Source organism: Nomascus leucogenys, chromosome 11 (genome assembly GCF_006542625.1).
Source record: "Nomascus leucogenys isolate Asia chromosome 11, Asia_NLE_v1, whole genome shotgun sequence".
Taxonomy (NCBI): Eukaryota; Metazoa; Chordata; class Mammalia; order Primates; family Hylobatidae; genus Nomascus; species Nomascus leucogenys.
The window spans coordinates 65,969,506-65,994,773 of NC_044391.1; the positions used below are offsets into that span (position 1 = coordinate 65,969,506).

The 25,268-nt window shown below is 43.0% G+C and overlaps 1 protein-coding gene across 1 annotated transcript in view; it reads left to right on the plus strand.

Moving 5' to 3' along the window:
• Positions 1–18,343: 18,343 nt before the first annotated feature.
• ANO6 (anoctamin 6) overlaps positions 18,344–25,268 on the plus strand; it is a 214,361-nt gene continuing 207,436 nt past the window's right edge. The window contains exon 1 of the mRNA XM_003252262.4: positions 18,344–18,709. Within this exon, the coding sequence (XP_003252310.2) occupies positions 18,640–18,709 (70 nt within the window). The 5' untranslated portion in view covers positions 18,344–18,639. The remainder of the gene's footprint in view (positions 18,710–25,268) is intronic.

A 25,268-nucleotide genomic window follows, 5' to 3' on the forward strand; every position in this document is an offset into this window, starting at 1 on the left:
CAACCTAGACTTTTTTTTTTTTTCAAGAAAGCAGGCTAATTATTTTGTACAAGGCCCCCCAGTTTGGGTTTCTCTGTTTCCTTATGAATGGATTCAGGTTATGCCTTTATAATAGGAATTTGACAGAAGTTATGCTGTATTCTTCTCAGTATGACATATCAGGCAGTATGTGATGTTACTTTGTCTCATTTTTAGTGATGTTACTTTGACTAATATCGGATTTGTTGTTTCTCAGATTCTTCCACTATAAAGTTATTATTTTTACCTTTGTAATGCATTATTTTGTGGGGGAAAAGCTTTGACACTATATAAATGTCCCATTCCTCAGTAAACCTTCACCTACTTGTTTTAGCATCCATTGGTGTTCTGTGTCTGAATCCATCATTATCATGACAGTTGCCAAGTGGTGATATTTATTACTAGCATTCTAATGCAATAAAGACTTTTCTCTTTTTCCCTATTCATCATTCATCCATTTATATCTGTGTGGACTCATGGGCTTCTACTATATTATACTCAAGCAATCCTCCTGCCTCAGCCTCCCAAGTAGCTAGGACTACAGGTATATGCCACCATACCCAGCTAATTTATTTATTGTTTATCTTTTGTAGAGATGGGGCATCTTGCTCTGTTATCCATGCTAGTCTAAAACTCCTGGCCTCAGGTGATCCTCCTGCCTCAGCCTCCCATCTTCATCATTTTTTAAGCTCTTCCTTATTGTCTGGCCTATGAAAATGTTGCAGGCTCCTCTTGTGCATTTTCTGCCCAGTCCTGGAACCAGCCATTTCTCCCAGGAACCCTGTTCCTTTTAGTGACAAATGGTATTTAGGAACCAAGATCTGGGTGCTAAACATAGTCATAGCTACAAGGTTTTTACTTCCATTACACCTTCTCATTGGACTGAAGTAGGAAATGCACAGATATAAATAACATATATATATAAAACATATAATGCACAAACATATGTACATCTATCTCTATATCTATCTAGCTAGGTATATATTTTAAAGTACCATGACTTCACCCTAATATCTCCAGTTCCAATCAAAAGCACAAAATTCATTCTGGCCTTCTGCCTTCCCATATTTGCAGCTTATTTATGTACTTGCTCATAACTCCTCTCTGTAATTAATCTTCTAACCTTACCACTGCTTCCTCAACCTTGGAAGCTGGCTCCATCTCATCCTCAGCCACAGCCACTTCCTCAGCTCTGACTGCCCTCTTGGTCCCAGCTCTTCAGGCCCTGCCAGACATGGCTGTCTCAAAGGAAGAAGGCCAATGAATTTTTTTTTTTTTTTTAAGAAAAAAATAAGGGAACAGAAGGGAACAAAAGATGAAGAGAAAGAGACACTGGAGAATTTGTTTCCCCTCTTTATTTTGTAAAATTTCAAACATAAAGAAAATAGAGGCTGGGCCCAGTGGCTCACACCTGTAATTCCAGCACTTTGGGATGTATAATATAATAAATAAATAATAGCAAAGAGATAGAATAGAGGGCTAGAGATCTGTAGAGAAGAACTGGCCATTGAGTATGGAGGAAATCAGATAAGTGAGATGCTCTGGAAGCTCAGAGGAGAAGGGTTTCAAAGAGGAAACAGGATCACTTTTAAAAGTGATTTGCCTATTTGCCAGGCAAATCTATTTGCCAGGATTTTAAAATAAAAACCTATTTGCCAGGATTTTAATATTAAAAACAAAAACAAACAAACAAACAAACAAAAACACCACCAGGCTGGGTGTGGTGGCTCATGCCTATAATCCCAGTGCTTTGGGAGGTCAAGACAGGAGGATCACTTGAGGCCAGGAGTTCAAGACCAGCCTGGGCAACTTCACAAGACCCTATCTCTACAAAAACAAACAAACAAACAAACAAACAAAAACATTAGCCAGGCATGTTGGCTCATGCCTATAGTCTTAGCTACTTGGGAGGAGTTCAGCGCTACAGCGAACTATGATTGCACCATTACACTCTAGCCTGGGTGACACAGCAAGACCTGTCTCAGAAAACAAAACCAAACCAAACACTGAAAACTCTCAAGTGCTTCATATATTGGGCGAGAAATTCAAACAGGGTCACTTTCCTCAACAGAAAATACAGAGAATTAAAATGTAAGTAAGTAGGCATTACCGCTAAAGTGTATTAAATATTAGCATGGAAAAATACAGGATGTGCTGCAAGTATGTATTGGGGTATTCAGTATAGACTGGGGAAGAATGAGGAAAGCTTCCAGGATGAAGCAAAATTTATAAGCTAAGACCTAATAGATAAGTAAAAGTCAAGTTTGAAGATGAAGATAATTCGTCCAAGCAGATATAAAAGCACACGAAAAGTCTTGGAGGTGTGATGGGGAAGAAGCTGTTAAATAACTAAAGATGCTGGAAGTATTAAAGATGCTGAAGAAGGGTTGAGAATAAAGCTTGAGATATAGACAGGTGCTCAAGTCACGAGAAGGTTTGGTCACTACTGTGCAATGGAAGCTCTTGGGAGACTTTAAAAGAAGCGATTCCAACAATTTCGTGTCAGGAGGATCATTCTGACCATAGCAGGGAGAATGTACTGGAAAGGGAAAGAAAACTACTAAAGAGGTTTTAGCAGTAATCCAGGTGAGAAATAACTCCAGCAATTCCAATAGTTCCACACCACCAGAGTATGCAATTTACGGGTCTTTTTCACTTGTATTCTCACTTTTCTACTTTTGGATCCCATAATACATCACCAAAAGCATTCCCATGCTTATGCCTTCAACTTCCTCCCACGCTTTCCCTCTGTTGAACTCTCCTGGCCAAACTCAACCTTAGTTATATACAACTGTCTACCTACTTGACAAGTTCAGAATGTGTCTGGAAAAAAATATGTGACTACACTGACAGGTTTCACTTTACATTTTGGTGCGATTCTTGGCTATTTCCCTAGTCCATTTGCTTTCCAGCGGTCCTAGACAGATATTTCACATCTTTCTACTTAAACCTTCTTCCATGTGCTCACTCCTGCTAATGACTTTATTTTCCGTTCTACTGAGAGAACAGAAATTCCTAAAAGATAGCTTCTGGACCTTGAGGACATTATGCTAAGTGAAATAAGCCAGTCGCAAAAAGACTAATATGTATGATTCCACTTAGATGAGCTACCTAAAGTAGGCAAAACTCATAGGAACAGAAAGCAGAATGGAAGTTGGGGGAGGAGGGAATGGGGAGTTGTTCAATGGGTACATAGCTTCAGTTTTGCAAGATGAAAAAGTTCAAGAGATCTGTTGCATAATAATGTGAATATATGTGACATTACTGAACCATTCAGAAATGGTTAAGATAGTAAATTTATGTTATTATTTTTTTACCACAATCTAAAAAGAAAAAAAAAAAGCTTCCTGTTTGCAGCTAAGTCTGCTCTCAGCTAGGTGCTCGCAGTCTACTCGCAGTCTCCTGTCTCGCAGATGCCGACCCACACAGCTGTGTGGAATGGGGACCCAGGCCAACAAGGGCATCAACTTTGCCAAGGAAGGTGGTGCTCAGGGACCGGGATGTGGCGTGGGGCTGGGCAGCTGAGTACCAGGGGCCTCAGCCTGCACTTGCACAGCTGGACACCCACCACAGCCAACCATCCTTGTCCTGCATGACTGCCTCCACCAGGACTGCCAGGGCTCTCCATGCTGGTCAGCAATGAGGGCATCACCTGCAATTTTGATCCCATGCCCTTGTGTATTCATAAACAGGGGTGTCAATGAAAACAAATCAGAGATGTCTGCATGGAGTTACTGCCCCCAATAAAACCCCAAGGCAGAGAGCTAGATGTGTCCACTATGAAGAGTCTCAAAGCTCCTAAAGACTGCAGCCCAGAACTGCAGCAGCAGGTTCCAAGTAAGACTGTCATGGAGGAAAACAAGTTTGTGGAAGATACAGAGAATGGAACACACGGAAGGAGGGCTGGCCCAATACAGCACATGGAGGGAGGCAAATTGGCATCACTGACCGGAGACTACACCAGGAAGTGAGTCAAGGAAAGGTGACAAGATCCTCCTGAATGCACACCGCCCAGGTGGCTGAGAACAAACTTGAGGGGTGCCCAAGGCCACCAAAGAAGCAGAGACACCCAAGTATTTGGCCCATTTGCTCCCAGATATTGAGGGACCCTACAGACACTTTGGGAAGAAAAAGTAAATGTTGACCCACATCTCCATTCTTGAGCATGATTTTGTTCACTTTCCTGATTCCACCAAAAAAGACATTTAATTCTTGTCCAAAACAGCCCTCACTTTGACTTGCCTGCTAAGTCTATGAAGTCTTTTGTGACTTCTTCCATGATAATCTATAGGGAAAAAATATGTAATTTCTGAAAATAATGAGCAAAAATCAACACATAAAGTGATTCTTTATAAGTATTAATTTCGCATATTGTTTACAAGCTGAAACAGCTCCATCTCCAATGTATAATATATCTTGTAAAAATTAAGCCAAGGGAAGGTACAGTATAACCCAGCGGTTGGCAAACTTTTTCTGGAAAGAGTCAGATAGTAGATATTTTCAGATTTGCAGGCCATACAATCTCAGTAAATGAGATAAAATGTGCCAAGAGGGCTTAGGTAATTCTGAGTTAAATATGGTCATGAAAATATGCTCCTTTGTAAAGTACAAAAAATACCTAGTGATGCTCTAGAAAAGGAGATATGTGAATTAAATACTAGTGAAAACGAAGACTATATGGCAAGTCAGTAAAGTGCCATGGGGAATCCGGCCATGATGTGGTTTGCCCACATGTTGAAACCACTGCTCTAATCATTGCAGGGGTTATTTCTTTTTTTTTTTTTTTTTTGAGACGGAGTCTCGTTCTGTCACCAGGCAGGCTGGAGTTGCAGTGGCACGATCTCGGCTCACTGCAACCTCCGCCTCCCAGGTTCAAGCAATCTCCTGCCTCAGCCTCCTGAGTAGCTTGGACTACAGGCATGTGCCACCATGCCCAGCTAATTTTTTTTGTATTTTTAGTAGAGATGGGGTTTCACCATGTTGGCCAGGATGGTCTCAATCTCTTGACCTCGTGATCTGCCCACCTCGACCTCCCAAAGTGCTGGGATTACAGGCATGAGCCACCGCGCCCGGCCTGCAGGGGTTATTTCTAATCTTTTTGTGAGTGTGAGATTCTCATGTCATATTTTCCCTGATATCTTGCTTTTTAAAGTATCATATATTTTAAAAATGGAATTAAAATCAAAATAACTTTGAGGTTGTGTTATAAACCCCCTCTCCACCTGTCCTCACCTCCCACCCCCAACCCCAGCAATGACTCAGATTCCGTAACATTGAAATGAGCACGTGGATATTTTGTGGGTCTTTGATGTTTTCCATCCTGCATAGCAATTGAGGACAAGCTACGGGCAAAGCTGTGACCTCTACTCAACTTCACAAGCCCAAAGAATCAAGTTTCGTTTTTTTAAGAAAATTATCCTGCCCACTAACCCAGTTGCCCTCATGCTGTGGTTCTAATCTAATCCAGCAATGTGGGTAGCTCTAATCCCAATTGTTTCAATGATCCTTGTACCACAGCAAGAAGGTACACATCCAGACTCAGGAGAATGCCATGGGAAAGGGCACTTTATTCACTTTTTTTTTTTCTAAAATCTTCAAGCGGATTTGTTTGCCAATCTTCCCTAACAAAACAAAAACAAGAACACTTAACTCAGAAAATTTGCTAACCAAAAATTATCTGTATTAGTTCACTTTTGAGCAGGGCTATAGGTCATCTGGCCTAATTCCCCACCTCCTTCAAAAAAAGAACTCTAATCTCAAGTCTCTGCTTTCCCAACATTAGAACCCTCTCCCCTCAGAACCCAGGTTATCATAGAATCAGAGATTAATGCCCACATCAAAGCCCACTTTCCCATTTCATTTACTCATTGTTAGATGGATCTTGGGGAATGATAATGAATCAAAATAGAAACAAAAATCAGCTGCAATCTGAGTTCTCTCTTTACTGGAGCAAATCAGCCCAGTCCCTGGTATTTGATACCCAGCTCTTTAGCTGATAAATGTATTTTTCTCCTTCCCAATAAATACAGAATTTTAGAAGAAGGTGTTTGCTTTCACTGGGAAGGTACAGCAAGTACCAAAAATCCTTCCTTAAGACCCTAAACTGATAAGACATTTTTAGGTAGTAAGAGGAAAAATTAGCTTTTTTGTCAGGGGGAAGGTTCCACATTTGAATCCTAGCCTCGTGGTTTGTATGTGTGCTCTTGGTTCTTGACCCCTGTGCTCTTACACAGAGAGGCAATATAGCAAAGTGGTTAGAGGCACAGACCCTGGAGTCAGACTGCCCAGATTGGAGTCTCAACCCAATGGAAAGATCTGGCATTCCCCATATAACCTAGTGATCAAGCTGAGCACCAATGATGGTGGGACAACCGGCCAGTGTACCCCTCTTACATAATAAAACATGAAGTACACAGCATCTTCTGTGACAGTCTCTTGCCAAAAATGTTTTACTTGAATCTAATTAAGCCTTTGCCTAATGCCCAGGTTACAGAAAATACTGGACATTGCACAATACCATTAGAGGAAAAATATCACCCACAGCTATCTTGTTCTCTTGAAAAAGTCAAAGTCACGGGGAACAAAGTTCAGAAGCATAACCAATTGCAGTGTGTGAAATGTGATTGGGTGCTTGTATGAAGAACTTAGCCATGCAAGACTAAGACAGTTGGGGAGAATCGAATATGAATTGATATTAGTCGATTTGAGGGAAATATTGTTAAATATCCTCTGTATGAATATATTATTTATGTAGGGATGAAGTATTATGATGTCTGCAACATTGACATAGTTCAGTAAAATATACACAGAGAGACAAACAGATAAATCAAATATAGGAAAATATTCACAATTGTTGAAGCTTAGTGATAGATGTACAGGTATCTGTTATACTATTCTTTCAACTTTTCTATATGTTTTAAAGCTTTCAAAATAAATATACCTACATCTGTATCCATATGTTCTACCTTCCCTGTGGTTCTTGTGATGGAAGTTTTAGCCTGATTTTCATAGCCCACATCTCCAGGGTGTGCTGGAATTCATCATGTTCACTTACCCAAGGACATCAGAACAGCAACGTCTCCTTCTCTCTCCCGCATTAGAAATCTTTCCCTCTCTTGACCCCCATTTATTTTTCTATCTACCACTGCATTTCTCTACTACTCTACAGAAAAACTCAATTCAAATATTTATTGAGTATCTACTATGTGCCAGGCACTGTTTTAGATGCTGGAGACATGGTAATGAATAAAAGACAAAAGCACTGCTCTCATGGAGCTTATCTTTTAGTTGGTGAAGACAGACAAGAAACAGAATAAGGAACCAAATTCTATAGTATGTAAAAGGGGGCTATGAGGTAAGGAAAAAAGAAAGCAAAGTAAGAGGGATAAGGAGTACAGATGTAGAGGTGTCCAGGGTTGCTGACAATCTGTTTGGGAAATTTATACAGACAGAGCCTTATACCAAGCAACATGGCTTGGCAAGCAAAGCCTGAGCTAGCCCTCATTTGATCCCCCTGGACCAGGCATTTTGCAGAATAAACATCTTGCACAACCATACAGAGTAACTCTGGAGATTTTGCAATTTAAATAGGATGGCTTTGTGAAGACTTTAGCTAGAATGGGGCGCTGTTGGTAGTTAGAGAAGAGAGATATGATCTGCCTTATGGTTTAAAAGCATTACTTTGCCAAAAAACAAACAAAATAAAAGCATTACTTTGGCTGCTATGTCGTGGGTGGACTGTAGGGGCCAGAGGTGGAAGCAGGGAAACCAGATAGGAATATAATTCAAGTGACAGAGGATGATGTCACAGATGAGACATTGGTAGTGAAGGTTGGGCACAGTGATCTAATTCTGGATATATTTCTGAATAGACTAAAAAGGCTTTGCTGATAGATTGGATATGGGGTGTACAAGAAATAGAGGAGTTAATGCTGACTCCAGAGTTTTGGGCCTGAGCAATTAGAAGGATGGAGTTTTGATTATCTGAGATGGAGGTTATGGGTAGCCCAGGGTCTGGGAGGAAAATCAGGAGGTCAATTTTCAATCTGTTAAATTTTAGTTGCCTATTAGCATTCAAGTGGAGATGGAGAGAAGTCTAGCATTCATGGGTCTCAAGGAGTTCCAGGTGGCATCGAAGAGTTGTCTATAGTCACTACGACCACTTCCTCTTCTTTCATTCTCCTGTGAAGGCATTCTAGACTTTCGTTCCCTCCTCTGAAACTATTGTGGTCACCAATAAATCCCCATCACAAAATCCAATGGCTGATTCTCTTCTATCTCAAATGAAACTGTTCTAGCCAGGTGTAGGGGCTCACACCTGTGATCCCAGCTCTTTGGGGAGGCCAAGGCAGGTGGATCGCCTAAGGTCATGAGTTCGAGACCAGCCTGATCAACATGGTGAAACCCCGTCTCTACTAAAAATACAAAAGTTAGCCAGGTGTGGTGGCATGCACCTGTAATCCCAGCTACTCGGGAGGCTGAGGCATGAGAATCGCTTGAACCCGGGAGGCAGAGGTTGCAGTGAGCTGAGATCGTGCCACTGCACTCCAGCCTGGGCAACAAGAGCGAGACTCTGTCTCAAAAAAAAAAAAAAAAAAAAAAAAAAAAGAAAACTGTTCTAGCTACAGAAAAATTGCTAAATAGCTAGTTTTTACAAAGCCACCCAATTAGATTCATTTGGCACAGGAGATCATTTCCTCCTTTTGTGAAAAAAAATTTAACTTGGCTTCTACAACCTCACCCTTTCCTGTTGTTCCCCATTGCTGACTGCCCACTCCTGTTTAGTCTCCTTTGCTGATTATTTCTCATTTTTCCCATGCATATGTTGAAGAAAAGTGTCCTAGGGCTCAATCCTCAATCCTCAGACATCATCCCTTTGTAGAAACTCATTTTCTAAGTGATCTTATTCAGTCCTAAGTTTATATCTCTAGTTCAAAGCTCTCCTCCAAACTCCAGATTCATGCCTACTGGACATCTCCACATAGATGTCTAATATTACATTCAAACTTACAGGTCCAAAAAAATACACTACTTCCTCACCCCCTTGCTTTCCTGTAGTCTTTCACATCTCAGACACAGCAACTCCGTTCTCATCACTCAAGTTAAAACCTTAGAGTCATCCTTGACTTTTTTTCCTCCATAACCAAATTCACTACATCAGAAACTCTTTTCAGATCTACCTCAAAAACACATAATCCACATCCACCATTACCACCCAGTTCACTGCAATCATCTCTTCACTATATACATATATATATTCTGGATATATATATATGTTCTGAATAGACCACATATGTATTCACTCTCTCTCTCTCTCTCTATATATATATATATATATATTCTGAATAGACTATACATATATATATTCTGGATATATTTCTGAATAGACTATATATATATTCTGGATATATTTCTGAATAGACTATATATGTGTGTGTGTATATATACACATATATATATGTATTTTTTTTTTTGAGACAGAGTCTTGCTCTGTTGCCCAGGCTGGAGTGCAACGGCATGATCTCAGCTCACTGCAATCTCTGCCTCCCAGGTTCAAGGCATTCTCCTGTCTCAGCCTCCCGAGTAGCTAGGATTACAGGCATGCACCACCATACCCGGCTAATTTTTGTATTTTTAACAGAGACGGGGTTTCGCCAGGTTGGCCAGGCTGGTCTCAAACTCCTGACCTCAGGTGATCTGCCCACCTTGGCCTCCTAAAGTGTTGGGATTACAGGCGTAAGCCACTGCGCCCAGCCAATCTCTTCACTGTATTATACAAGTAGTTTCCCAACTGGTCTCCCTGTGACTACATTTGCTATTCTACAGTCCATTTTTCATAAAGCAGTCAGAAAGATCCTTTTAAAATATAAGTTAAATAATGCCACCTGCTTATTTCAGATATGATTTCCATGTGATTTAGAAGCATCCGTCCTTCTGTTGCCCCACATGGCCCAAAGTGATTTGTAGCACTCCCTCTTTCTCACCAACCTTGACCCCATCTCCTACCACTCTCCTCCTCCACCAGCATGCACAATGGTTTGAATGTGTCCTCCAAAGTCATATGTTGAAATCTTGGTCCACAGTGCAGTAGTGTCAGGACCTTAATGAGAGGTGTCTGAGTCATGGGCACCACCCTCATTAATGGATTAACGCCATTATCTTGAGGATGAGTTTATTATTATTATTATTATTTTATTTTATTTTTCAGACAGAGTCTCACTCTATCACCCAGGCTGGAGTGCAGTGGCGCGATCTCAGCTCACTACAACCTCCACCCTCCAAGTTCAAGTGATTCTCCTGCCTCAGCCTCCCAAATAGGTGAGATTACAGGCGCCTGCCACCTCACCCAGCTAATTTTTTGTATTTTTAGTAGTGATGGGGTTTCATTATTTTGGCTGGGCTGTTCTTGAACTCCTGACCTTGTGATTCACCTGACTCGGCCTCCCAGGCGGCATGAGCCACCGCGCCTGGCCGAGAGTGAGTTTATTATAAAAGGATGAGTTCAATACCATGTCAAGCTTTACCTTATTTTGACCTTCACCTTCCACCATGGGATGGCAGCAAGAAGGCCCTCTCCAGATGTGAGTCCCTTGATCTTGGACTTTGCAACCTCCAGAAATATTAGTTAATACATTTGTTTACCATAAATTATCCAGTCTGTGGTATTCTGTTATAGCAGCACAGTGAACTAAGACACTATACCACAGTCACCATGGCCTCTCTGCTCTTCTTGAAGACACTAAGCATGAGTGTCCTCAAGGCTCTGGCCTTTGTATTTCTCTCTTTTTAAAACCCTATTCCCGTGGGTACTTACATGTCTTGTTCCCTTACTTCTTTCAGATCTCTGCTAAAATGTCAGCTTATCAGAGGCTTTCCCTGACCACCCCACACAAGGTCCTTCCTCAGTCATCATTCTCTATCATTCTGGCCCTGCTTCATTTTTTCTCACTAGTACCTGTCATCTCCTGACATATACTTATTTACTTGTCTCTATTCACTAGAATGGAAGGTCATGAGGGCAGCAAAGTGGTCTGTTTTCATTTTAACTACCGAATTCCCAACATCCATGAAAGTGGCCAGCATATAGTTCTCAGTAAATATTTGAGGGTTTTTTGTTGTTTGTTTTTTGGAGGCAGAGTCTCACTCTGTCACCCAGGCTGGAGTCCAGTGGTGTGATCCTGGCTCATTGTAACCTCCACCTCCCTGGTTTAAGTGATTCTCCTGCCTCAGCCTCCTGAGTATCTGGGATTACAGGCGCACACTACCACACCCAGCTAATTTTTGTATTTTTAGTAGAGACAGAGTCCACCATGTTGCCAGGCTGGTCTTGAACTCCTAAGCTCAGGCAAGCCACCCACCTTGGCCTCCCAAAGTGCTGGGATTATTGCCTGGCCAACATTTGTTGAATGAATAATGAATGGAGAATGAAGAATGATGGCAGTATGAGTCAGAACACAGATAGTGGAAATGTGTGGCAGCCAGCCTCCAAGATGCTCCCAGTGGTGCCCACCTCTAGTATTCATGCTCTTGCATCAGCCCCTCCTACAGTTTATACAGCAGACTGACACATATAACCAACAGCAGAAAAGACAATTTGTGACTTACAAGGCAAGGTCATAAAGGACATTCTGGCTTCCATCTCATCTACTCTGCTGCATTGCACCATGCCATGAGGACACTCAAGCAGCCTGTGGAGAGGCCTTCGCAGGAAGAAACAGAGGCTCCTGCTAAGAAGCACCATGAGAGTGAACTCTCTGACAAGCAAATCTTAAAAACCAGTCATCCCTGAATCCAGTAGCACATTAAAGTTAATTTACCATCATCAAGTTGGCTTTACTCCTGGGATGCAAGGGTGGTTCAACAAACACAAATCAATAAATGCGATTCACCACACAAACAGAACTAAAAACAAAAACCACATGATCATCTCAATACATGCAGAAAAGGCTTCCAATAAAATTCAACATCGCTTCATATTAAAAACCCTCAACAAATTACATATCAAAAGAATATATCTCAAAATAATAAGAGCTATATATGACAAACTCACTGCCAACATTGTACCAAACAGGCAAAAAGCTGGATGCATTCTATTGAGAATTGGAACAAGACAAAGATGCCCACTCTTACTGCTTCTATTCAACATAGTACTGAAAGTTCTGGCCAGAGCAATGAGGCAAGAGAAAGAAATAAAAGGCATCTAAATAGGAAGAGAGAGAATGAAACTATTTCTCTTTGCAGATGATCGATCCTACACCTAGGAAACCCCATAGACTCTGCCAGAAGGATCCTAGAACTGATGATAAATGACTTTAGAAAAGTTTCAGGATACAAAATCAATGTACAAAAATCAGCAGCATTTCTATACACTAATAACAGCCAACCTGAGAGCCGAATCAAGAACACAATCCCAGCTGGGCACATGACTCAAGCCTGTAATCCCAGCATTTTGGGAGGCTGAGGCAGGAGGATCTCTTGAGCCCAGGAGTTCAAGACCAGCCTGGGCAACACAGGCAGACCCTCTTTATAAAAAATAAAACAAATATCACCAAGGCATGGTGACATGTGTCTGTAGTCCCGGCTACTCAGGAGGCTGAGACAGGAGGAAAGCTTGAGCCTGGGAGGTCAAGGCTACAGTGAGCTGTGATTTTGCCACTGCACTCCAGCCTAGATGACAGAGTGAGACCCCATCTCAAAAAAAAAAAAAAACAAAAAAAGAAAGAAAGAAAAAAAGAAAAAGAACAAAAAAGAGAGAAAGGAATCCCGTTTACAGTAAGTACTAAAAAAAAAGGATACAATACCAAAGAACAGAGCTTACCAAGGAGGTGAAAGATCTCTGCAATGAGAATTACAAAACACTGCAGCAAGAAATCAGAGATGACGCACACTAAGGGAAAAGCATTCCATGCTAATGGATAGAAATACTCAATATTGTTAAAATGGCCATACTGCCCAAAGCAATTTATAGACTAAATCCTATTCCTGTCAATTTATCAGCTATTTTTCACAGAATTAGAAAAAAGTATTCCAAAAGTCATATGAAACCAAAAAGAGCCCGAATCACCAAAGCAATCCGAAGCAAAAATAACAAAGCTGGGCTGGGTGTAGTGGCTCACACCTGTAATCCCACCACTTTGGGAGGCTGAGGCAGGTGGATCACTTGAGGCCAGAAGCTGGAGACCAGCCTGGCCAACGTGGTGAAATACCGTCTCTACTAAAAATATAAAAATTAGCTGGGCGTTGTGGCGCACACCTGTAGTCCCAGCTACTTGGAAGGCTGAGGCAGGAGAATGGCTTGAACCCAGGAGGTGGAGGTTGCAGTGAGCCGAGATCAGGTCACTGCATTCCAGCCTGGGCAACAGAGCGAGACTCCGTCTCAAATAAATAAAATAAAATAAAATAAAATAAAATAAAATAAAATAAAATAACAAAGCTGGAACAAAGAACAAAGAACATCACACTGCCTGACTTCAAACCAAGGGCTATAGTAACCAAAAGAGCATGATGTGTACACAAACAGACATATAGACCAATGGAATAGGATACAGAACCCAAAAATGAAGCCACATATCTACAATCGCCTGATCTTTAAAAAGTGAATAATGACAAACAATGAGGAAAGGACTCCCTGTTCAATAAATGGTGCTGGGATAACTGGCTAGTCATATGCGGAAAGTTGAAACTGGATCATTTCCTTTCGCCACATAAAAATGTTAACTCAAGATGGATTCAAGGCTTAAATGTAAAGACCTAAAACAATAAAAACCCTAGAAGAAAACCTAGAAAGTACCATACTGGACATTAGTCTTGACAAAGTATTTATTTCTAAGTCCCAGAAAACGATGGGAACAAAAGCAAAAATTGACAAGTGGGACCTACTAAAGAGCTTTGGCACGGCAAAAGAAACTACCAACAGAGTATATAGACAATTTACAGAATGGGAGAAAATATTTACAAACTATGCATCAGACAAAGGTCTAACATCTAGAATCTGTAAGGAACTTAATTCCACAAACAAAAAAGAAACAATCCCATTAAAACATGGGAAAAGGAAATCAATGGACACTTCTCAAAAGAAGATATACACGTGGCCAACAAATATATGAAAAAAATGCTCATCATCACTAATCATTAGAGAAATGCAAATCAAAATTGCAATGAGATACCATCTCATACCAGTCAGAATGGACATTACTAAAAAGTCAAAAACAACAGATGCTCTTGAGATGGTGGAGAAAAGGTAATGCTTATACACTGCTGGTGGTAATGTAAATTAGTTCAGCCACTATGGAAAGCAGTTTGGGGATTTTTCAAAGAACTCAAAACCACCATTCAACCCAGCAATTCCACTACTGGGTATATACCCAAAGAAAAATAAATCGTTCTACTAAAAAGATGAACACGCACTGGTAAGTTCACCACAACACTATTCACAACAGCAAAGACATGGAATCAACCAAGACACTCATCAATGGTGGACTAGATAAAGAAAATGTAGTGTGTATATATATATATATGTGTGTGTATGTATACCATGAAATACCATGCAGCCATAGAAAATAACCAAATCATGTCCTTTGCAGCAACATGGATGCAGCTGGAGGCCATTATCCTAAGTAGATTAATGCAGGGACAGAAAAACCAAATACTGCACATTCCCACTTATAAGTAGGAGCTAAACATTTAATACACATGGATACAAAGATGGAGACAATAGACACTGGAAACTGCTTAAGGGGGGAGAGTGGGAGTGGGGGTGGGTTGGAAAGCTATCTATTGGGTACTATGCTCAATACCTGGGTGACAGGATCATTCACACACCAAACCTCAGCAGCATACAATTTACCCATAACAAAACTGCACATGTACCCCCAGAACCTAAAATAAAAGTAGAAGAAGAAAAGAAAAGAATTTCAGGATGGCAACCACAGAACCTTTTTTAAAAAATTATTTTAAGTTCTGGGATACATGTGCAGGATGAGCAGGTTTGTTACATAGGTAAACGTGTGCCATGGTAGTTTGCTGCACCTACCAACTCATCACCTAGGTATTAAGCCCCACATGCATTAGCTATTTATCCTGATGCTCTCCCTCCCCCCACCCCAGCCCCCAGACAGTGTGTGTTTTCCCCTCCCTGTGTCCATGTGTTCTCTTTGTTCAGCTCCCACTTATGAGTGAGAACATGCAGTGTTTGGTTTTTCTGTTCCTGTGTTAGTTTGCTGAGGACAATGGCTTCCAGCTCCATCCATGTCCCTGCAAAGGACATGATCTCATTCCTTTTTGTGGCTGCATAGTATGGTGTATATGTACCACATTTTCTTTATTTAGTCTATCATTGATGGCCATTAACCACAGAACATTTAAATCCCAAGTGTTAGGCCCATAAGAATGTAGGGCTCTGTGTGAATACACTGTTTGAATGCCCATGAAGCTGACCCTGCCTGGACTAGATAGTAAAGTTATAGGACTGAATGAGTTCTATAGGGAAAGATGAGAAGAAAAGAGACCCAAGGCCCGAAGCTAGAAAAGCAACAACTTTTACGGGATGGGCAGAGAAAGAATATCCTGGGGGCCAAAAGTTGTAGTTAATCAGATGAATGAATGAGAAAATAATTGTTCTGTGATCCCTGACTTGAAAAAGCTTTGCAAATACAAATAACCTGGCTATATATTAAGAATATTTTATTTCACAAATTATTATTGTATGGATGATAATTCTTCAGGGGTAAATGTGTGGTTCTGACACAGGCCTATTATTTTTGAGGCATATATTGCTCAATTGAAAAAAAATGCACAAGAGAAGCGGTAGGAAATAAAATAGATTAGAGGAAAGAGTGGAATTTACTAATAATAGACTCACAGCTAACTAAGTAAACAATTCAGTTCCCTTCTAGCAACAGTTACCTTTACATATAAGGCCAACAATGTCTCGCTGCAACATTTATCAAGGAAGAAAAATGTAAACTCTTAAAAATCTGTGAAGAATTCTAAATGACTAATTAAAACTTGTTGCAAAGTCAACTACGATAATTTTCTAATTACAAAGTAACTTTGACCAAAGTCTTAGTCCATAAAAATGAGAACAAGGCCGGGCGCGGTGGCTCACGCCTGTAATCCCACCACTTTGGGAGGCCGAGGCGGGCGGATCACGAGGTCGGGAGATCTAGACCATCCTGGCTAACACAGCGAAACCCCGTCTCTACTAAAAATACAAAAAATTAGCCGGGCGCAGTGGCGGGCGCCTGTAGTCCCAACTACTCGGGAGGCTGAGGCAGGAGAATGGTGTGAACCTGGGAGGCGGAGCTTGCAGTGAGCCGAGATCGAGCCACTGCACTCCAGCCTGGGTCACAGAGCGTGGCTCTGTCTCAAAAAAAAAAAAAAAAAAAAAAAAGAGAGAGAACATTTGGTGAAAGAACTATGGCAGGGAGTTGATGAGACTTTGAATTTAGAATTGGTGGGGGAAAAAGTGATCTGAAAAAAAATGGATTGGGACATGTCTCTGGAGGTGGTTTATGAAGTGGCTATGAGCGCTGATTCTAAAACAAGCTGTTCAGGTTTCAATCCTGGCTCTGCTATTTATTCCCTGTGTGATTTTGGACAAGTTGCTCAAGTTGCCTCACACCTGAAGAAAAATGATAACACTTTCTAGGGTTGTTACGAGGGTTGAATGACTGGATGCTTATAAAACATGTAAAACTTTTCCTAGCATATAAAAAGTACTACACAAAAATTTGTTAAAAGAAAATTGTAAAAATTGATCATGTAACCAAAACACTTTTGAAGTTTCTACTTTTAAAAGTGAGTTTCACAAGCTTAGGGGAGAGTGTTCAGTGAAAGGAAACAATCTCTTCTCATCTTTCTTCTCCCATCATTTTTTTCTCCTATCTTCAGAGTACTGTATTGTTGTCTCTTTATACTAAAAATAATTCTGTTTATTCAAAAAAAATACCTCAAGAAGCAAGTATAGTGTTTCCCAGACATTTTCTTGAAAGTAATTTCATGTCTTTTCATGTATATATTCATGGCTATTTTCCCACTTAAGATTGGTCCCAATGTTTTCTTTCTTTCAGAGAGAACATTAAAAAGAAGTTAGGAAACTGAGGTGCAAGGATTGCTGGAGACCGGGAGTTCGAAACCAGCCTGGGCAACATAGTGAGACACCCATCTCTACAAAAAATTTAAGAATAAGCCCCACATGGTGGTGTGCTCCGCTTATAGTTCTAGTTACTGAACTCCCACCTCGGCAACAGAGAGAGACCGTCTCAAAAAAAGCATGTGGAAGGAAAAACATGCAGAGTAGATTTAGCGTTATTGTGATAACCCTAGCACTTCAGTGGAAAAAATATAAAAAATTTCAATGAGTAGACAATAACACATATAACCAAGATTTCAAATATACCTTCTAGCCCTTTTGAGAAGTCAACATTGAACAACCTGAATGTATCAGCTTTTTTGAAAAAAGTTTTGTAGACACGCGATCCCCAAAACCTGCCGTTCCAACAACTCCAAGGGTCTTTAAAGTACTAAACCCCTTTGTATTTGTCCTGTCGGTCCCTTTGGTTTCCAGGAAAGCATTAAAAATAAAAATAAAAACTCTCTGCCTTAATTTTATTTCACGACTTTCTTTTCTCTTATTATAGCTTTCCACATTGCTTTAGAAGAGTTTACATCTAACTCTAGTGGTCTTTGGCTTCTTCTCCCTCTTTGACACAGAGGACTAGTTTCAATTGTACAAATAGGCTGGACGCTTCAGCGATTATCTTCCGACCACTCCCTGTGTGCTCGTGCGGGCGGGGTAGGGGGCGCTTCTCCACTCTCCGCGACCTCAATGTATGCGGAAATCCTCCTGCCTTTGTGCACGCGTATATTTAGAAAATTCTCTCCACCCCCACTCCTGTCCGTCCCGCCCCTTCTTTCTTTTGCTTATTCTGAGTTTCGCCTCTCCTCCCACCCCCACTCCACCGTAATCTTACCCTACCCGTACAGATTCCACTTTCCCACTTCGGAGCTAGAGTAATTTAAGATCCCCCCATTATTAGCTCCACGTCTCCTTTAAAAGCCATTCAAACGAGTTCGCCTTCCAGGGTTCTGCAGTTGTGCTGTAGCAGCATTTCCCTCCTCTCCAGTATCAGACGTTAAAACAAAGCAAGCCGCAGTGTGTGTCCACAGACTACCTTGGAACGAAAAGCTGCCCTGTTTGGGATCAGCGCTTAGGGAACCCAGTCCACTCCCGCACTCACGTGTTCCCGCCTCGCCTTCCAGCTAGCTCCCCCGCGCGCAGGACCGCACTACTCCCTCTCCAGTCTCGCCTTCCGACTTCCTTCTGCGCGCCTCATAAAACCGGGGAAGTTCAATCATTCCGCAGCGAGCCGCGGCGGCCGCACTGGGCATGCTCAGTCTCCGGGCTCCGCTCGGCAGGCAAGAGGCTTCCTCCGGCTCTGGGCTCCAGTCGGTGGGTGCCTCGGCTCGGCTTTTCCCGGCTCTGGCTGGGCACAGCGGCCCCTGAGCCCAGGCGACACGCGCCCCGCGGTCCCCGATCCGGCCCCTGGGAGAGCCGCGCCGTTCCGGAACCCGGGACCCCCCAACTTCGCGCCAAGTTCGGAGCCGCCTTCTGAGGGAAACATGAAAAAGATGAGCAGGAATGTTTTGCTACAAATGGAGGAGGAGGACGACGACGACGATGGGGATATCGGTGAGTGAGGGGTCCCCGCGTCTCCACCCGAGAGCCCGAGCCGACGCGGGAAGAAGTTCGGGGACTGCGCGGGGGTGCTGTGCTCTCCGCGGGGGAGGTTGGCCGGGACGCTCGGCCGCTCCGGGCAGGGGAGGAAGCCCGCTGTCCCCGGCTGCTTGCAGACTGAGGCCCCGGTGCGGCCCCGGCGGGGCGGAGGCGCGGGGCGCGTGGTGGCCCCGAGGACAGGCTCCGGACGGGCGGGGGATGCTGCCCCTGAAAAGTCTGGCAGCCGCGGGGACGCCTTTGCGTGCGGAAGTCTCCACTCAGAAGCAACTTTGGGGTCACTTCCCCGCCTCCCACAGTGCTAGGGTCGCCGAGGAGCCTCGGCACTGGGGCGAGCCCCTGGGCGGGGTCCGGGGAGCAGGCCCGCATTTGGAGGATAGGGTGTGACCCACCTGAATCCTCGTTAAAGTAAAAGCCGACCGACGGCTCTGGGAGGGTTGAGGCCTGGCGGGGCGGCCCCGGGAAGTGATTTGTGGCCGCTAGGCGCGCGCTGGAAACCCTTTCCCATCTGCGGAGCCCGCCAGAGCTGTGATCGGAGGAGGACACCCCCAGGCAGGGTGGACCCCCCCAAGGCAGGGTGGACCCCCCCCAGGCAGGGTGGACCGCAGGGCCTTTTTCACTCGTCCTGAGGGGCCCTGGGGCTTGGGGAGCAAACCTGGGGTGACCCATTTCTAGTTAGAGTTAAAAATGCATGGCAGTGACAAGCTGAATGTAGGGAGAGCTGTTTGAAGAGCAAAAAAAGAAAATAAGGGCAAACAAAAGGAGTGAGAGGAGGTGAGGAAGGGGAAAGGAATGGGAGGACTAGAGAGAAAATCAGGTCCCTAAAGAGAACACTGTCGGGGGATGATGATATAATGGGTCCCTCCAGAAGACTCTAATTAAATTACCAAACCAGTCTGTTGTGGCGACTCGGCTTTGTCTCCTGGATGCCAAATCAATTTTAAAACAGAACATCCTGCTGATGTTCTAAAGTCCTGTTGTTATCTAATAACTTTAAAAGTAACTTAATTTTAGGAGTTGGGTGTGGTTTTTGTTACATTTTGGGCACGGAATATTTCGATCAAAAAAATTTGGTAACTTCTTGGTTGTCCAGGGACAAATCGAATAGAGATTACACTCCCATGATTTAGTTTCACATTTCATTCATTCATTTAAGAACAATTTACTAGTTATTCATCCTTAAGGAGGGAGCAAATGGTAGTAGTTTTTATAGGAGAGAAAACTGAAGCGCACAGGTTGGTCTGCCCAGCTTCTCACACTTTCAAACCCAGGTTTTCTGACTTGTAAAACCAGTGAAGATTAATACCCTTACCACTGGGTCACTCTGGCTGTTACTACTGTTTAGCAAGATTAAGTAGTACCTGATGGTTACATAAAAATATAGGAGCGAAATTTAAAAAGTTACAATAAAATTGGCACAGTCTGTTTCCCAGGAAAGTATTGTCTTTTATGGTGAGCTGCACTCTTTATAATGAGTATTGTAAGTAAATAAGGGCAGAAGCTCAAATGGAAACTGAAGTAAGCAAGAGGCTCTGAGCTTTATTTGTTTTACTGTGCCAGCAGTAGATCTCAGTTGAGAAAGTAATTTGGTCTAGCCTGTTTACCTATTGAGGCATCGTATAAATTCATCTTAAGTGTGTGGCAATAAGCTCGTTTTATTTTTAATGACATGTCATTCATGCCAGTTTTGTCCAGTCAAACAGTCTAGATATATTTAAGAAACAGTTAAATATCTCTACTCCTTCCCACCCTCTAGAAACTACTAATATTAATACTTTAGTGTTAATATTAGTGGGGCATTTCCCACTATTCCTGTGGGGGCCCTGGGGCCTCTACTATAGGGGTCATCTCAACATGTTTTATGTCAAGCAACAGGTACCATTTAAACAGGTCTTGGCAATTTTTTTTTTTTCCTCAGTGAGTGAAAAGATATGCTGATGTTCTAACACCCAGTATCTATGAATGTGATCTCTGTTTCTTTCTTTCTTTCTTTCTTTTTTTTTTTTTTTTTTTTGAGATAGGGTCTCGCTCTGTCATTCAGGCTAGAGTGCAGTGATGTGATCATGGCCCATTACAGCTTCCACCTACGGGGCTCAAGCGATCCTCCCACTGAAGCCTCCCAAGTAGCTGGGACTTTAGGCACCACCGTGTCCACCTAGTTGGTTGTTTTTTTGGAAGTACAAATTTATTATGGGTTGTAGTGATTTTATATCAGAAAATATTTAAATATGCCAATGTTAAGTTTATGCCTTTACAAAAGAATAAGCCTTTTTAAAGATTACCAGGAGTAGGCTGATAGTGGTGCAAAGCCTTTTACAAAATAATTATTATTTCCAACTGTGGAAGAGGAGACTGGTGAAATGAAGATAATTTTAACCTCTGCCTTTAGTTTTGCAATGCACGTCTGTATTTACGCTGTTGACTAATATTTCTCCTAGTACTTGATTGTCACTGTCAGTAGTTGTATAATAGTTTGAAACCCACTTGGGTACGGAAGATTTCTATGAAATCCCGCTATTAATATTACCTTTATAATTCAGAGTGGGAGAATTATTTTTAGAGACAAGGTCTTGCTCTGTCACTTAGGCTAGAATGCAGTGGCAAGATCATAGTTCACTGCAACCTTGAACTCCTGGCCTCTAGCCATTCTGCTGCCTTGGCTTCCCAAAGCTCTGGGATTACAGGCATGAGCCACTGTACCCAGCCTTAGAATTATTTTGACACGAGTTCCTGGGTATACCATCGGGCATTATAATGGCCTAATTTGCGAGAGACCCCCCCCCCAAAAAAAAAAAAAAACTTTCTAACTGGATGGGGTCCCTGATTATATCATAGAGATGCTTCATGTATGTATATGGAAATGTGCCCTCTTGTAGCTGGGATTTAGAGCCTTTTAAACAGTGGGTTCCTGCTTGCTTTTGAAACACTGTACTTTATTTTTTATTTTTTATTTTTTATTTTTTTAAGATGGAGTCTTGCTCTGTCACCCAGGCTGGAGTGCAGTGGCGCGATCTCGGCTCACTGCAAGCTCCGCCTCCCGGGTTCACGCCATTCTCCTGCCTCAGCCTCTCCGAGTAGCTGGGACTACAGGCGCCCGCCACTGCGCCCGGCTAATTTTTTTTTTTTTTTGTATTTTTAGTAGAGACGGGGTTTCACCGTGGTCTCGATCTCCTGACCTCGTGATCCGCCCGCCTCGGCCTCCCAAAGTGCTGGGATTACAAGCGTGAGCCACCGCGCCCGGCCAACACTGTACTTTATTTATTCATTTAGAAACAGGGTCTCCCTCTGTCAGGCTGGAGTGCAGTGGCGCAGTCATGGCTCACTGCAGCCTTGACTTCCCAGCCTCAAGCAATTCTCCAACCTTAGCCTCTGGAGTAGCTGGGACCACAGGCCATGTGACACCACGCCTGGCTAATTTTTTTTTCTCTTTTAGTAGAGACAAGGTCTCACTGTTGCCCAGACTGGTTTCAAACTGCCGAGCTTAAGTGATTATCCTACCTCAGCCTCCCAAAGTGCTGAGATTACAGGTGTGAGCCACCATGCCTGGCTGTTCAGTACTTTGTCAGTGTTGCCTCCTAGTTTAGAATGAACTGATCTGGAGAATCAAGGATAGTATATCTCACTATGGGTGTCTTTTCCTTGTTTGCTTAAGTTACAGCCAGCAGAAATTATTTCCAAAGGCGTGCTTTTGTGGCAACCTGTTGGCATTAGAGCATTTTTGCAATAGGCCACTTATTTCTAAAGCAGTGCCAACAACCGACCACTGAAGCCACGTCCAGGCAGTAGTGGTGGGAGATTTGTGGTTTGAAGCCCCTGTTGTGCTGGTGGAGATCACATATTGTTGCAAGCCCCTGGGAGTTAGGTTGTGTGCTACCCTGCCAAGTGTGCAAAAGAGCATCCTTGGCTGCTTTTCACCTGCTCATCAGAGGATTAAATTCAGCATCTCTTCTTGTTCGTGTAGAATGCTATAGGAACAGCTTTTATAGCCAGAATGCAGAAATTAGATTAGTATGCTGCTTTATTTTGTTTCTTCAATTCTGTTCTCTGTGGTCAAGCTTTGCTGAAGGAGGAAAAGTGGTTCCAAAAAAGACTATCGGGAACTATTCAGACTGTTCAGATAACGAGGTTTTGTTTGTGGATGGTTGGTTGGTTGCTTTGAGTTCCTAGTCTGTTTATGGTAGTTTACTGTCTGATCCCCATCACTAATGGTCATGTCATTGAGGGGTAGACAGAGGACATGGTCCATTACCTTTGAGAGATAATAATCCAGCTATTGGCTCCCTTTTCAACTGTCACATTTTTACATAGACTTATCTTCCCACACCCACCTCTTTCCTTATTACCTACTTCAGGTTTAATCACCTGTAAATCTGATACTGGCCCCAGTCTTCCTTCATAAACGTTGATTGAGCAATCCTTCTGTGCTAGTTTCAGGATTAGGTGCTGGGCCAGGTGTTGGGAGACTAAAAATGAGTAAGACATACCTGTGTCTTCCAGGAGAAAAGTTCCTTAGAACCAGACTGTGATATTGTGAAATATAGAAGGCATTCTTCCAGTGTCTTGGCATGCAACTCCTAAAACTTTTGGGATTTTCAAAGTGATAAGTGTCTTTTTGTATGCTAATAAGTTGACAGATGGCTGGCAGCCCCTAGGCAGCTTCCTGATGGGGGCTGGTCACTGGCAAGACCAAGGCAGGATTAAAGGGTTGGACTTCCAGCCCCATCTCCCAAACTGAAGAGGGGTAAGAGCCAGGCTGAAGCTTAAGTTGATCACCAGTGGCTAATGATTTAATTAATCATGCCTATGTAATAACACCTCCTTAAGAACCCAAAAATTCTGTGCGCTGCCCTGGCAAATTAATGAACCCAAAGAGGGTGTTGCGAGAACCTCAATTTGTAGCCGGTGGGTCAGAAACCCAGGCAAAACAACCTGGGGCCTGTGATTGGTGTCGGAAGTCGGGGGGCAGTCTTGTAGTACTGAGCCCTCAATCTGAGCTCTGAGGCTTACTGCAGGTGGATAGTATCCGAATTGACTTGATTTAGAGGACGCCCAGCTGGTGTTCATTGCTGAAAGACTACTTGCTTGTCATGTGGGGAGAACTCTTCCCACATCTGGTGATAAACGTATTCTGTGTTGATTGTATTGAGAATACAGAAGGAGAACCTGAGTTTGGTTTTCTCTGCATCATCAGACAGAAATGTGCAATAAAAGGCACATACAAAACTGAAGGGAGAGACTGGGAGAGAGCTTCATAGAAGAGATTTTTGGGTCAGATGCTGAAAGACTAGGCAAATGTAGTGCAGAGATGGCTGGAGGAGAGTCTGGAGTTCCAAATAGTTGCCTGCAAGGGAAGGCGGGGAGGGGCTATGCCATGAAGGATCCTCCATACACTTTAAGGATTTTGGGTTTCACTCTGTATGTGATTTGGAGCTCCTGAAGGATGTTAATGAGAAGATTGATAGGATTGGATTTGCTTTTGGAAAGATCTCCATGGTAGCATGTTCTAAAATGGTTTGGGAAAGGAGACAGTAGAGCTATGCCTTTCCAGTAGTTGGGGTTAGAAATGCCTGCAGTGGTCATGGGAATAGAGAAGAATGGGTCTGAGAGCTTTATGAAAGAGGCGGCATCTGTGGGTTCTCAGCTGCTGATTGTTTCCGGCAAGCAGAGGGGAGCCCAGGATGATGGTGGCAGGAGGAGAGAATTTTCTGTTGTTCCAACTAGTCTTTTAATTTTCCCCTCTGACCATTGGCTCAGACCATTCCCCCTCCCCACCTCCTTTTTTTTTTTTTTTTTTTGAGACGGAGTCTTGCTCTGTCGCCCAGGCTGGAGTGCAGTGGCGTGATCTCAGCTCACTGCAAGCTCCGCCTCCTGGATTCACTCCATTCTCCCACCTCAGCCTCCCGAGTAGCTGGGACTACAGGCCCCCACCACCACACCCAGCTAATTTTTTTGTATTTTTAATAGAGACAGGGTTTCACCGTGTTAACCAGGATGGTCTCATCTTCTGACCTCGTGATCCGCCAGTCTCGGCCTCCCAAAGTGCTGGAATTACAGGCATGAGCCACCGTGCCTGGGCCCCCCCTCCCCACCTTTTTTTTTTTTTTTTTTTTTTTTTTTGAAACGGAGTCTTGCTCTGTTGCCCAGGCTGGAGTGCAATGGCCCAATCTCAGCAACCTCCGCCTCCCAGGTTCAAGTGATTCTCCTGCATCAGCCTCCTAAGTAGCTGGGATTACAGGTGCCCACCACCGCGCCCAGCTAATTTTTGTATTTTTAGTAGAAATGGGGTTTTGCCATGTTGGCTAGGCTGGTTTCGAACTCCTGATTTCAGGTGATCCACCTGCCTCGACCTCCCAAAGTGCTGAGCAGGCTTGAGCCACCATGCCTGGCCAGACCATTCCCATTCTTAGTAATTTCAGTCCCATCTTCTCTTTTTCTCAGTGGTTCCCTGTGATATTATGACACATATGTTTTTGTCTGTGGTTCCTGGCTTATAACTCCCATAACTCTTGCTACAATG